At 43.0% G+C, this 12,443-nt stretch overlaps 1 protein-coding gene across 28 annotated transcripts in view; it reads left to right on the top strand.

Moving 5' to 3' along the window:
* The window catches only part of macf1a (microtubule actin crosslinking factor 1a), a 999,246-nt gene that overhangs the window by 630,398 nt on the left and 356,405 nt on the right, over positions 1-12,443 (top strand). For 17 of the 28 annotated variants that reach the window (XM_072501197.1, XM_072501201.1, XM_072501190.1 and 14 more), the window contains 4 exons: positions 2,485-2,668; positions 6,064-6,224; positions 6,489-6,667; positions 8,635-8,773. In XM_072501197.1, coding sequence (XP_072357298.1) covers positions 2,485-2,668; positions 6,064-6,224; positions 6,489-6,667; positions 8,635-8,773 — 663 coding nt within the window. The remainder of the gene's footprint in view (positions 1-2,484; positions 2,669-6,063; positions 6,225-6,488; positions 6,668-8,634; positions 8,774-12,443) is intronic. The other 11 variants (XM_072501211.1, XM_072501212.1, XM_072501216.1 and 8 more) reach the window with 1 other exon arrangement.

The raw sequence follows: 12,443 nt of genomic DNA, 5'->3' as shown, positions 1-12,443 counted from the left end.
GCACATCGCAGGATTAGTACATAAAACTCCTCTTTCCCCCCTTTTTAACCCCCCTCTTTGCCCCCCACATTCGCCCCACCACTTTGTTCAAACGTTCTTTTTAATAACCCGCTCATTCCAGTTTTTCTTCCACAATAAAAGTCCACGCTTCATCCGCCGTCTCAAAGTAGTGGTGCCTCCCTCAATATGTGACCCACAGTCTTGCCGGTTGCAGCATTCCAAATGTTATCTTCTTTTTATGAAGCACCGCCTTGGCCCGATTAAAGCTCGCCCTCCTTCTCGCCACCTCCGCACTCCAGTCTTGATAAACGCGGATCACCGCGTTCTCCCATTTACTGCTCCGAGTTTTCTTTGCCCATCTAAGGACCATTTCTCTATCCTTAAAACGGAGGAATCTCACCACTATGGCTCTGGGAATTTCTCCTGCTCTCGGTCCTCGCGCCATCACTCGGTATGCTCCCTCCACCTCCAACGGACCCGCCGGGGCCTCCGCTCCCATTAACGAGTGCAGCATCGTGCTCACATATGCCCCGACGTCCGCTCCCTCCACACCTTCAGGAAGACCAAGAATCCTCAGGTTGTTCCTCCTTGCGTTGTTCTCCAGTGCCTCCAACCTTTCCACACATCGTTTCTGATGTGCCTCATGCGTCTCCGTCTTCACCACCAGGCCCTGTATGTCGTCCTCATTCTCGGTTGCCTTTGCCTTCACGACCCGAAGCTCCCGCTCCTGGGTCTTTTGTTCCTCCTTTAGCCCTTCGATCGTCTGTAGTATCGGGGCCAACAGCTCTTTCTTCATTTCCTTTTTGAGCTCTTCCACACAGCATTTCAAGAACTCTTGTTGTTCAGGGCCCCATGTTAAACTGCCACCTTCCGACGCCATCTTGGTTTTTGCTTGCCTTCCTTGCCGCTGTTCTAAAGGATCCACTGCAATCCGGCCACTTTCTCCTCCTTTTTTCATCCGTATCCAGGGGGGATTCCCTTCTGGTTTACCGCACAGTGTTTTTAGCCGTCAAAATTGCCGTTGGGGCTCCTATCAAGAGCCCAAAAGTCCGTTTCACCGGGAGCTGCCGAAACGTGCGACTCAGCTGGTCATCGCCGCACCCGGAAGTCCGAATTTCATTCTTGACTAAAAATATTTTGTGAATGATCTTTTTTTTACTTTGCAGAAGTATCTTTCTTTTGTAAATGCATCTCATGTAGCGTTGTGTATATGAGTTTTGTATCCAGTATTCTGAATACGTTTATGGCCCACATTTTGCAGTTTTAAAGATGTTAAGCATTTGTAGCCATTGCTCTGAAACTGACAACGACTTCTGGCATTCATGTACATGTAGTTGAATGTGGAAATCCAGAAGCTCCTGTCATTGATTTCCTGCTGCTACACAGGATGCACTACTGAAGCCCTAACAGATGGAAGTGAATTAGAAATAATTGAATTGACGTGAACTTGTACTTTTATGCCAATATTCTTACTGCAAAAGTCCTTCAAGAGTTATACCTTGTCGAAAATCCCTGAGATTTTAATGGCGTAATAAATCATGATCATTGGCGAATAACCTCACTGGCCCTGAAATTATCTCTGATAATTCCAGAGATTTTTTTTGTCATTTTTCAGCTTATATCTTTTAATCACATGTTTGTGTCCCAATCTTCATTTTGCTCTCTGTAAAATTAGAAAAAGATAAATGGTAAAACCTGCTAGTTACTTTGTGGTTTGCTGTCTTTTAGAATTCCTCAATGTTGTTGACTGCTTCACCTACTTGATGACATCATTGTTGCTAGACACCATAGTTACCCTATAGCTGCCATCAGTAAAATTAACATTGGGAAAGATGAAATCCAAACCAAAGGGCTCGCTAGGTGGTCTTGGGCAGCTTTCTTCGAGGTCTGTGGTGGATTCTGTCACGTTGCCGCTGACTGTGTAATCCAGGCCTTTATTTTTTATTTAAAGCTCTTAAACAGTCTAATCAATATTTTCCTTTTCTTTACAGTACAAATTGATTGCCTCAATGAATTTCCTTTGAACATTCAGTTGACGCGGCACGGTGGCGTAGTGGTTAGCACTGCTGCCTACAGCGCTGAGGACCCGGGTTCGATCCCGGCCCTGGGTCACTGTCCGTGTGGAATTTGCACATTCTCCCCGTGTCTGCAAGGGTTTCACCCCGACAACCCAAAGATGTGCATGTTAGGTGGATTGGCCAAGCTAAATTGCCCCTGATTTGGAAAAAATAATTGGGTACTCTCAATTTTTTGTTTTTTTTAAAAGAACGTTTAGTTGAAACCAGTAATATATAACCATAATATTTGAATAGTATTGTTGCCATAAAACTTGCTTTCGAATCGATAAGTGAACTGAAAGCTTACAAAGCCAAATCGGCCAAGGGAGGCAGTAACCTCTGCAGACCTGTTTATAATCTAAGCATTTAAATTATTTATGGAAAATGCATACCAGATTTAGGCAACTTCAGTACCTTTTCATTCCAGTTTAAAACTCTGAAGGCAAATGAGCAGTCACAAGTCATGAAAAATCTCCAGATGCATTATGAGGATTTCCTTGAGGACAGCCAGGAGTCTCAGGTCTTCTCCATTGCAGACAGACTACGGTTAGAGGAAGAGGTGGATAACTGTAAGGAGCATTCTGAGAAGCTACTGGTATCCATGGAAACAGGTCAGTAAAAAGAACACAAAACAAGAATTAATATACCCTTGATTCCAGACCTTCAATGTAATTATATCATTTTAAAAAATAAAATGGAAACTGGACCCGGGTCCCCAGGAGGCCATATTCGGGGTGTCGGACCAGCCAGGGTTGGAAACGGGAGCGGAGGCAGATATCGTTGCCTTCGCCTCGTTGATCGCCTGAAGGCGGATCCTGCTGGGATGGAGAGCAGCCTCTCCACCCAGTGCCCTGACGTGGCGGGGGGACCTGTTGGAATACTTGACCCGTGAGAAGGTTAAGTTCGAATTGAGGGGAAGCTCGGAGGGGTTCTACAAGTCATGGGCACTATTTATTATGCACTTTCAAGAACTGGACAACATCGAACATTAGTTGGGGTGGGGGGGGGGGGGGGGGGGGGGCTGTGTAGATTAAGGGTGACTATGGGTAATCCCTGATTCCTTTTTGTCATTTGTTTATGTAAACATGTGGGCTAAGGTTTGGGGGTTGGTGGGCGGACGGGATCGTTGTTATTATGGGGATTGACATATCTTGCTGATTATTGTTTATTGTTGATAGGTGTAAATCTGGGAGAAAATGTGAAAAAGGAGAATTTTTTAAAAATGTAAAAAAAAAATGTTAAAAAATAAAATGGAAGATTCACTACTTCGAAGTAACACAATGGGCGCGAAGTAACGAAAAAGAAAACAAAAACGGTTCTGGGCGGGATTAGAGGGGTCGTTCCTGACGCTTGTAGTTCCGGGAATGACTCCGCTATCTAACGGTGGGGAACGCCCCTCCGAGGCTGCACTTAGTCACATTTCCTGCACTGAGGACCTCAGTCAGTGAAAGAAGAGATTGGAGCGCCATTGTTAAATGGCACCCCAATGTGACACCAGGACACCCCTCCCCCCCCCCCCCCCCCCCTCCCCCCCCAATTCACCTGTTGGGGGGTCCTTGAGCCCCACCCCATTCCACCTCAAACGTGCAGGGCATCCCCGGTCTCAATAAGCATAATGCACCTGGACACCTTGGCACTGGCATCCTGGCAGTACCCCTGTCGATTGTCGTAAAAACCCACTTGTTTCACTAATGTCCTTTAGGGAAGGAAATCTGCTGTCTTTACCTGGTCTGGCCTACATATGACTCCAGACCCACAGCAATGTGGTTGACTCTTAACTGGCCCCTCAAGGGTAATTAGGGATGGGCAATAAATTCTGGCCCAGCCAACAAAGTCCACATCCCATGAACGAATTTAAAAACCTGGCAGGGCCAAGGTGCCTAGGCATCATTAGCAGTGCAGGGCAGGTCATGGCCGGTATCTCAAGCCCAATATCTTTGAAGTGGAGAGGCATAACAAGCTACATTTCATGAATTGGATTTTGATCAACAATTATTCATGTTCCCAACAACTGAGACATTGACAATCTTTGAGAAGCAAGCTTGTGATTAGCTGATATTAAACGGTCGTATTTACAATAAGAATGCTGTTGGTAGCAATCTTGTACATAGAAAATAACAATGCCAGTACTATTACAGGTAGCTGAACTTCCCTTGTAAGCAGGTTTAAGGTATGTGAGGTACCATCAGAAGTAAATACAAGAAGTATTGTTGTCAGAAGCAAGGAGAGTATTGTACTTCAAAGTCTTTGTCTGATACTGCTCTCATCTCGCGGCTAAATGGCAGGCTCCAAAGCAGACGCTGACCCATATAATTCAAAATGTGTTTAATGCTGTGTGTAGGATAGTATACTCAGATTTAATAATTAACCTATTTTTCATTTATTCATGGGATGTGTGCTTCTAGTAAAGCCAATGTTTATTGCCGATCTCTAATGGCTTTTGAGAAGGTGAGGATGAGTGACCTTCTTGAAACACTACAGTCCTCATGATGTTGGTACACCCATAATACTTTTAAGGAAGGAGTTGAGGATTTTGACCCAGTGTCAGTGAAGCAATTATATTGTTCAAATTCAGGGTTACCTGTGACATAAAGGGGAGCTTAATCACAATACAATATTTATTGGACAAAAGATAGAATGCCCAACCTGCTTGTTTGTCTCTTGCAAATATAGCATGGCACCAGATCCGTGCATACAGACTAAAAATATTTGCTCAGATGTATTTACATATAAAATATCCAATAGAAGTAGAAAGACGGAGAAAAATACAGTGGTGTACCATCTGCAACAACTTACCAAAGCTTCTTCGGTAGCACTCCAAGCATGTGACCTTCACCACCAAGAAAGACAAAGGCTACAGTCCTCAAGAAGCCATCACCTACGAGTTCTTCTTCCAAGTCGCACACCACATCATTCTCGCCAGGATAGGTATAATTTTTCCTTGATCTTCACTGCGTAGAAGTCCAAGTCCTTACCTAACAGTATTCCAAAAGTATCTTCAGCACAAGGACTGCAACACTTCAAGACGAAGACACACCATCACTTTAGGAGCAACAATGGATGGGCAATAAATGCTGTCTGCCGGCAATGCCCAGAATGAATTATGAAAACAAGCTAAAAACCACATAACGTTTAACAACTAAAGTAGAATCATACCACAAGGTGTTGAAAAACACCTTTTTTTTTTTTCAGAAAGGTATTTTAACCTCTTGAAAATATTCTTTGATGGTGGGTCATGTATCATGGCCCAAAATTTTGATGTTGTATTGATTATGAAATCATCAGCATTGACTGTTGTTACTCAGACGAAACTGACAGCAGCTTCTGGAGTCCACACATGCACAGTTTTTTAAAAAATGCATTCAAGGAGTTTGAGTGTTGCTGGCAAGGCCACATTTGTTGCCCGTCCCTAACTGCCCTTGAGGTTGTGGCAAGCCACATTCTGTAGGTACAACCAGAATGCTGAAGTAAGAAACCCAGAAATTGTTGTCAGTAGTTCTATACTCTCTCACTGGGTATTCCGTTGAAGACCCCTGCAAACTGCAATAAAGTGCAATCACTGCTCTGGCAAAACGCACTTTTTTAAGCGATTGGTCTTGTTACAATGGCCCTTGAAAAAGTTACATCTTATTGGATGTGGGGTAACTGAGTTTTTAATGCTATGCTAATTTTGTTGATTATTATTGGACTGCCTTAATGTCCCTGAAAATATAATTTTATTTTGTGGAATGTCAAATCTCTCCATTATAATAAAAATTCATATTTTAAAATTTTATTTTTTTAAAACTTAATTTGTATTTTTCGCCTCCACTTTAATCCCATGTGTATGTCCCAATCATTTATTCTGCTTTTGTTTAAAAAAATGTTTTTTAAATCAGTGCATTGTATTTGTCATACAAGAGAATACTTATCTTCCTGGTTATCTCAATGATCATTGTGACTTGAAAATAGCAGAAGAGTTTGAGTTATTTCAAATTTTATATCTAATTATCATGTGCTTGTCAAGTAGAGGAGAAGGATGAGACATTGAGTATGACGTACATCACCGAGCTGCAAAACATCTGCCTACATCTGGAAAAATATAAAGACCAATTAGTACGAAGGCTCCAGGCCTCAGTTGAAGGAGATGCCATGCAAGATAGTACCTTCAGAATCATTGAACAAGAGGTTTGTCTGTCACAATACGTATCTATGATGCATTGAAATTGATTAGTGGGCACCACAGTCTGTCAGTAATGCACGTGCGGTCATGATGTTACTCTAACTAAAGCTGCATATACTTACTATGTGACTGCACTTCCTGTGGCAAGTTCATGTGAAAAATATTACATCCCTTGCTATCTTTTCTTGTCAATTTAATATTTATATACTAGGAAGTAAACTTTTCATAAATCTTCTTATTGATTCCTTCATTATTTACTGTTTTTGCAGCGCATGCAGCAGGAACTAAATGGATTGAAATCTGATTTGAATCAGGTGACAAAGAAATGTGAGAGTTTCTTCTACCAATCTCCCTCTGCGACTAGTATCCCAGCGCTGCATTCTGAGTTGGACTTGGTAGTACAGAAAATGAATCAAGTGCATTCATTATCCTCCATCTACATGGACAAGTGAGTCTGAAATTGCAGAAAAGAGATTAATTTAGAACAAAGCAGGAAAGAGTTCAATGTATGATCAGTTACTATATTAGTACGTATTTAAAAATAGTAGCTTGATCATATTTTGATGGGCTAGCAGAAGTAGCAATTATGAACTTTACATCTATTTGTATCTCTTGGATTTACTTGGAGGCACTTTACTTCAGACCAAGGATGTTAATTGTATATTGAGGCCGAGATTCTCTGGCTTCCGCACTGCATGTTTCTTGACAGCGTATTTCTTGGCAGCCTGCTTTTGGCTGTTGGCGGGATCTTCTCATCCAGCATTGTTAATGGGATTTCCCATCTAATCCATCCCACACTGCCAGGGGTGTGCCGTCGGCAGAACCAGAAGATTCCGCCAACATGAACAGCCAGAAAATCTCGCCCTGAGTTTTTTGTTGTATTCAAGTGTACACTGGAGATTCATGCAGGTCCCATACACAGGAGCAGTCTAAATCTGGTTGTTGTATTTGGAGGTGCAAGGTTGCAATAAGTGTCACTGTAAATAAAAGCCTCTAAGTGTGTAAATGATGGGCTCCAGTTTTTTCCCCCTTTGCCTTGCTATTTGAGTTGAACAAGGGAGACTGAAAGCAATAGAATTTTAAATTGATGCAACCTTGTGTCTCTCAGTAAAGCATCCAAGAAGTTATACCGATTGGAATAATGCTCCAGAAGTGATCATAGAAGTTAAATGTGCTCTTGTATCACTACCTTTTTATGCACATGCATAAATGAATGGAAATCTTAAATAATTAGAAATGGTCAAATGACATTATTTGCATGCGCAAAGATCATAATTATTAATGTGACTCCAACATCTTTGAAACTTATGACATTAATCGGATATATGTTAGAATTTGATCAAGTCTTTTGCAGCAAGGAAATTAGGCCAGCTTTCAAGAAAATTGTACCTTTTAAGGTGTATATTCTTTTCTGAATTGGATTTTTTTTTTGTTCTAAAGGCACCTTTCAGTTATGACCATCTTCGACAAGAGAGGATCTAACTGTCACCCCTTGACATTCAATGGAATTACGATCACTGAATCCCCCACAATCTACATCCTGGGGGTTACCATTGATCAGAAACTGAACTGGACTAGCCATATTAATACCGTGGCTACCAGGGCAGGTCAAAGCCTAGGAATCCTATGGCAAGTAACTCACCACCTGATCCCCAAAAGCCTGTCCACCATCTACAAGGCACAAGTAAGGAGTGTAATGAAATACTCTCCACTTGCTTGGATGAATGCAGCTCCAACAACACCCAAGAAGCTCAACACCATCCAGGACATAGCTGGCTGCTTGATTGCTACTCCTTCCACAAACATTAAACCCCCACCACCGACAAACAGTGGCAGCCGTGTGTACCATCTACAAGATGCACTGCAGTAACTCGCCAAGTTTCCTTAGACAGCACCTTCTGAACCGATGACCACTATCATCTAGAAGGACAAGAGCAGCAGATATCTGGGAACCCCACCACCTGGAGGGTCCCCTCCAAGTCACTCATCACCCTGATTTTGAAATATATTACCGTTCCTTCGCTAGGGCAAAATCTTGGAACGCCCTCCCTAATAGCACTATTTAATAGCACTAGTATAGGTGTACCTATACCTCAGGGACTGCAGCGGTTTAGGAAGACAACTCACTGCCACCTTCTGAAGGGCAACGAGGGATGGGCAATAAATGCTGGCCTAACCACCGACGCCCACATCCCGTGAATGAATTTTAAAAATTTTAAATGCTTGCTTCACCGAAGTATTTAAAGGCAGGTTAGATATAGATTCATGATTAATAGATGGAAGAATGTGAGTTTACCACAAGAAAAGATGGGAAATAATCAGATTGAATTTGTAAAGAATTCTAAAACGAACTCTTATATTCATACGCGTAAAAATTTTATTTCAAGTGAATAATTATGTTTTAATTTCTTTTAGGCTGAAAACAGTGGATGTCATGTTGAAAACCAGTCAAGGGGCTGAAATGCTGGTTAAAATGTACGAAATGAAGCTGTGTGAGGAAGATGCAGTACCAGTCGACCAGGAGGCTATTGAAGGGCAGAGAACCCTATTAGAGGTCGGATAATTCTCAGTAATGAACATCAGCACACTCTTACAGTAATGTGATTGGAAGTCCTGGGACTGGCCAAATAGTATTTAACAACAGCACCAACTTTCATTTACATAGCACCTTTTAAAGGGGAAACTATCCCAAGGATAATTATCATAAATTATCATAGGAGTATACCATCAGTCAAAAATGGACCCGGAGACAAAGAAGGTATCGGGAGGGATAAAATAAAAACTTGGTCAATGAGGCATGTTAGTGGAGGCGCGAACCGTTTAAGGAGGGAGTTCCAGTGGTTGGGACTTGCAGCTGAAAGAGTCAAACGTGTGCGATGAGGCTGGGGGGTTGTGGATGCCTTTGGCGGAGGAGGCCAGAATTCGAGGGATGAGGGTTTTTAGGCTAGAAGAGTTGAGGAGGGACAAGACTCAGCGGAATTTTAATAGAATGATCATTTTAAAACTAAGGTAGATCAGGAGTCCACATAGATGAACAGATACTGCTGTGGTGGGTTTGTGGGATTTTATGGAGATGAGGATACATGCAGTAGACTTATAGTTAACCTCAAGTTTATGAGGGATGAAAAGTGTGGGAGGCTAACCAGGAAAGCATTGAATTAGTTGAATTCAGTGGGCTGGAACATGGATTATCCACAGTATACTGGGAAAAGTTGATGATAGGTAAAAAACAGAAGATCGATGGGAAGAATTCAAATACATTTACTGTGATACAGCACTAGTTTATACCCTAAGGGATAACCTAAAACTAAGAGACTTATAAGAATGAAAAAAATGGCACAGATCCAGGTGAATGGAGGAGGTATAAGGAACAGCAAAGGGTGACAAAATATTAAGAAGAGTACATTAAAATAGCAGAACGTAAGAGTGACATATCCCTAGGATGCAATGATTTTTATCCCAGGGTATTAAGTAGTCAAGAACATTGCCGATGCTCGAACAATGATATTCCAAAGCTTTCTCAATTAAAGAACTATTCCTTAAGATAGGAAAATTGCATGTCATTTCATTCTTGAAGAAAGATGAGGAGCACATCAGGAAATTATAGAAGGCTAGTCTAACAGTGTTTTTCAAACTTTATTTCCTGGGACCCATTTTAACCAACTGGCTGACCTTCGTGACCAATGCCGGCCGGCCTTCGCAACCCATGCCGACTGACATTCGCAACACACCATTTTCGCTTACCTTTAATGCGACAGGTGAGCCTGCTTGGTCCTCGCGATCTCAGGTTCACAGGAGGAGGGGGCAATGCGCATATTGGTTCCTTTGTGCTGTCTTCATCTTTGTGAGGACAGAAATTCCAGCCTCACATGTAGGTCATTGTGAAAGCAGTAGTAACAAAATGCTTGTTTTACTGAGCACTGATGCTCATTGGAGACACGACTCCAGAATGCTGACAGCCTCATGGACTTGTGGCTTGTTTTTAATGGGCTGTCACAAGTGAAGTGCAGAATTCAGCCTCTTCATTTGGAGTCAGCTGTAAGTTAATAATTGACTCTGGGGTCTCAAAAAAAGGATTTTTCACCCACCTCTTCTCTTTAAAAATCTGAAACTTCTCCTCTAGCAACAAAAACTGTTGATTATCGCAGTTAAATGTGACTGAATAAGGCTTGCCAGTCTATTGCTAACACTGTTTTCTGTCGTAGCATTGTGAGGAACATAGTTTTGGATTTGTACTCGCACTTGCCAAATTTTCAATGACTTTTGGAAAGCATCTATTTCTTCACAGTGCCAAAAGCAATCATCATCCTTCCCTTGTAATTTGAGGTTCAATTTGTTTGAAATTGAAAAGGTGTCTACATGTTAAGACATAGTTAGTGGGCAGCACAGTGGCACAGTAGTTAGCACTGCTACCGAGTTCAATCCGGGCCCTGGATCACTGTCCGTGTGGAGTTTGCACATTCTCCATAAGTCTGCGTGTGTCCCTCCCCACAACCCAAAAATATGTGCAGGGTCGGTGGATTGAACACACTATAAATTGCCTTAATTGGAAAAAGAATTGGGTACTCTAAATTTTTTTTAAAAAGACATAGCATGCAACTCTCATTTTCCAGTGCTTCACTGCATATAGCACACTTTGCATCCTGATTTGCATTGGCACAATTAACAAAGCCATAACTGGAAATTATCTTTTTACTGCTAATATATTTCAGGCAGTGGCTAAACCCGAGACACTACACAGGTAGTGTCTTCCACCCATCCTCCTCCTCTAGCCAAAAAAAAAGACTGTGTGCTGAGTTGGTGAGGTAAGCTTTTCTTTCCTTTTCCTCTCTCCACTCTTCCACCACCTCTAACCTGCGGGAGTGTGAAAATCAGGTAAGCTTTTTTTTCCTCTCTGTAATTGTCAAGTGGATAAATGGAAGGGATGGCAGAGAGGGCAGTGCAATGTTCCTCCTGCAGGATGTTCGAGGTGAGGGACACCGTCAGTGGCCCTGCTGAGTTCACCTGCGGGAAGTGCACCCATCTCCAGCTCCTCAAAGACCGTGTTAGGGAACTGGAGCTGGATGAACTGAGGATCATTCAGGAGGCAGAGTCTGTTATAGATAGAAGCTACAGGGATGTAGTTATTCCTAAGAATGAAGGTAGCTGGGTGACGTTTAAAAGGAGGGGGAAGAAGCAGTCAGTGCAGGGATTCCCTGAGGTTGGTCCCCTCAATAACAGGTATACCGTTTTGGATACTGTGGAGGGGGGAAACCTACCAGAGGTAAGCCACTGTGACCAGGTCTCTGGCACTAAGTCTCTCCCTGTGGCTCAGAAGGGAAGGCAGGAGAGCATTAGTTATTGGAGACTCTATAGTTAGAAGTACAGATAGGCGGTTCTGTGGCAACGATAGAGGCTCCCGGTTGGTGTGTTGCCTCCCAGGTGCCAAGGTCCGTGACGTCTCTGATCGTGTTTTCAGGATCCTTAAGAGGGAGGGGGAGCAGCCACAAGTCATGGTACACATCGGTACCAGCGACATAGGTAGGAAAAGGGACGGGGATGTAAAACAGGAATTCAGGGAGCTAGGGTGGAAGCTGAGAGCCAGGTCAGACCGTGTTGTCATCTCTGGATTGCTGCCAGTGCCATGTGCTAGCGAGGTGAGGAACAGGGAGAGAGTGCAGTTAAACACGTGGCTACAGGGATGGTATAGGAGGGAGGGTTTCAGTTACTTGGATAATTGGCGCACATTCTGGGGAAAGTGGGACCTGTACAAACAGGACGGGTTACACCAGAACCAGAGGGGCACCAATATCCTGGGAGGGAAATTTGCTACAGCTCTTCGGGGGGTTTAAACTAATTTAGCAGGGGGACGGGAAACTGATCTGTAGTCCAGGAGATAGCGTTGCTGGAGTTCAGGAAGTTGAGGGTAGTGCAGTACTAAGGAAGGTACCAAGGTCACAAGAGTGGACCTGCAGGCATGAAGGTGGTTTGAAGTGTGTCTACTTCAATGCGAGGAGCATCAGGAATAAGGTTGGTGAGCTTGAAGCATGGATTGGTACCTGGGACTACGATGTTGTGGCCATTACGGAGACGTGGATAGAACAGGGGCAGGAATGGTTGTTGGAGGTTCCGGGATTTAGATGTTTCAGTAAGATTAGGGAAGGTGGTAAAAGAGGTGGAGTAGCATTGTTAATCAAGGATAGTATAATGGCTGCAGAAAGGCAGTTTGAGGAGGATCTGTCTAC

Source organism: Scyliorhinus torazame, chromosome 1 (genome assembly GCF_047496885.1).
Source record: "Scyliorhinus torazame isolate Kashiwa2021f chromosome 1, sScyTor2.1, whole genome shotgun sequence".
In the NCBI taxonomy this organism is placed as follows: Eukaryota; Metazoa; Chordata; class Chondrichthyes; order Carcharhiniformes; family Scyliorhinidae; genus Scyliorhinus; species Scyliorhinus torazame.
This window is presented reverse-complemented; position numbering and strand designations above follow the sequence as displayed.